Consider the following 1627-nt stretch of genomic DNA (forward strand, 5'->3'; position numbering starts at 1 on the left):
TATATATATACATATGAAGGACATCCAGCTGTAGAAACTCTGCCAAATCAGATTGGAGCCTGGTGTAGCCATCTGGTTTTACCAGTCCTCAGTCAAATCGTCCAACCCATGCTAGCATGGAAAGCGGACGTTAAACAACGACGATATATGACAGGTTCCTTTCAGTTTCCGTCTACTGAATCCACTCATAAGGCTTTGGTTGGTCCAGGGCTATAATAGAAAACACTTGCCCAAGGTGCCATGCTGGGGACTGAACCTGGAACCATGTGGTTAGGAAGCAAACTTCTTATCACACAGCCACATATGCAGACATGTATCACTAGGTATATGTATGTACTTGTGTGTACATATGTATGTATGTATGTCTCATTATTTCCAAGTGTACATCATTTACCCCTATGATTGACTTCTACCCTTCTAACCCATATTACTCACCCCTTTAACACTTCTCCCTTTTGTCATTCATTTGTGTCACTCAATTGCTTCTATTCCTTTCATCCATGTAAAAATCTGTCTTGCTTCTTGCATCCATGCCCCATGTCATTCATCCCTCAGTCACAATCGCTCCTAATATTAATAAGGATAAATGGTAAAGACCCCCTTCAGTTATGAATGACCATGGGATTACAACTAAAAAGTTGCCCTCCGAGGCTCAAGTCTGGGCAAGGTTGTTAATGAAAGACCAGCAGTTGCCCATGCAGACCAGCCACCCCTCTCCACATCTCTGATGTTATCTGATGGTAAGGAAAAAGGCCAATACATCTTGGCACCAGTGATGTTGCAACTCATTTCTACAGCTGAGTGAACTGGAGCAATGTGAAAATAAAGTGTCTTGCTCAAGAACACAACACACAGCTTGGTCCGGGAATCAAACTCACTACCTCATGATTGTGAACTCATGATTGTTATGAGAAAGGCAGCAAACTGGCAGAATCATTAGCATGGATTTCTTCCCACTCTTTATTTTTCAAGGTCAACTTTACCTTTCATCCTTTTGGGGTCAATAAAATAAAATACCAGTCAAGTACAGGGGTTGATGTAATTGATTATCTCCTCTCCTAAAATTGCTGGCATTGTGCCTAATTTGGAACTTATTTGTTATGAGAAAAGAAAGAGATGCAAAAATGATGATATTCTGCTGTGAATAGGAGATGAATATTTCTCTTTTTATAATATTTCACATTTTCTCTTTGCAGCCCATTACAAGTACGAATACTGAATGACAAAATGATACAACTGGAGAGAACTTTTATTGATCCTGAAGGAATAATTGGCAAAAGACAATACAAGTGAGTCAGGCTTGTTTTAGAAGTATATATATATATTACCGATATCCAAACTACAGTGGAGAAGGCTAGCCACTGGATTTGGTTAAAAAGAGACGATGAGCGATGGCTAGAGAAATATTGAGCTTTGTTTAATAATCAGTTGATCTAGCAAGCGGGGATTCATATCAGTGAGGGGGGCCGGTGCGCATTGATGCTGTCGAGAGGTAGGCCCCGAAATGGCGTGCATTCTCTCCTGATGACCCCATACACTTGCTGGCTTCCGGTATGCGGAATTCTTGACTGGTAGCACTTGCATGTGCAAGTTGTTTGCAAGACACATATATATATATATATATATA

General features: G+C 40.5%; 1 protein-coding gene across 1 annotated transcript in view; it reads left to right on the forward strand.

Moving 5' to 3' along the window:
• Positions 1-1627, forward strand: part of LOC106867954 (N-acetylated-alpha-linked acidic dipeptidase 2) — a 336237-nt gene that overhangs the window by 331344 nt on the left and 3266 nt on the right. The window contains exon 20 of the mRNA XM_052974261.1: positions 1176-1289. Coding sequence (XP_052830221.1) covers positions 1176-1289 — 114 coding nt within the window. The remainder of the gene's footprint in view (positions 1-1175; positions 1290-1627) is intronic.

This window comes from Octopus bimaculoides, chromosome 18, assembly GCF_001194135.2.
Source record: "Octopus bimaculoides isolate UCB-OBI-ISO-001 chromosome 18, ASM119413v2, whole genome shotgun sequence".
Classification (NCBI taxonomy): domain Eukaryota; kingdom Metazoa; phylum Mollusca; class Cephalopoda; order Octopoda; family Octopodidae; genus Octopus; species Octopus bimaculoides.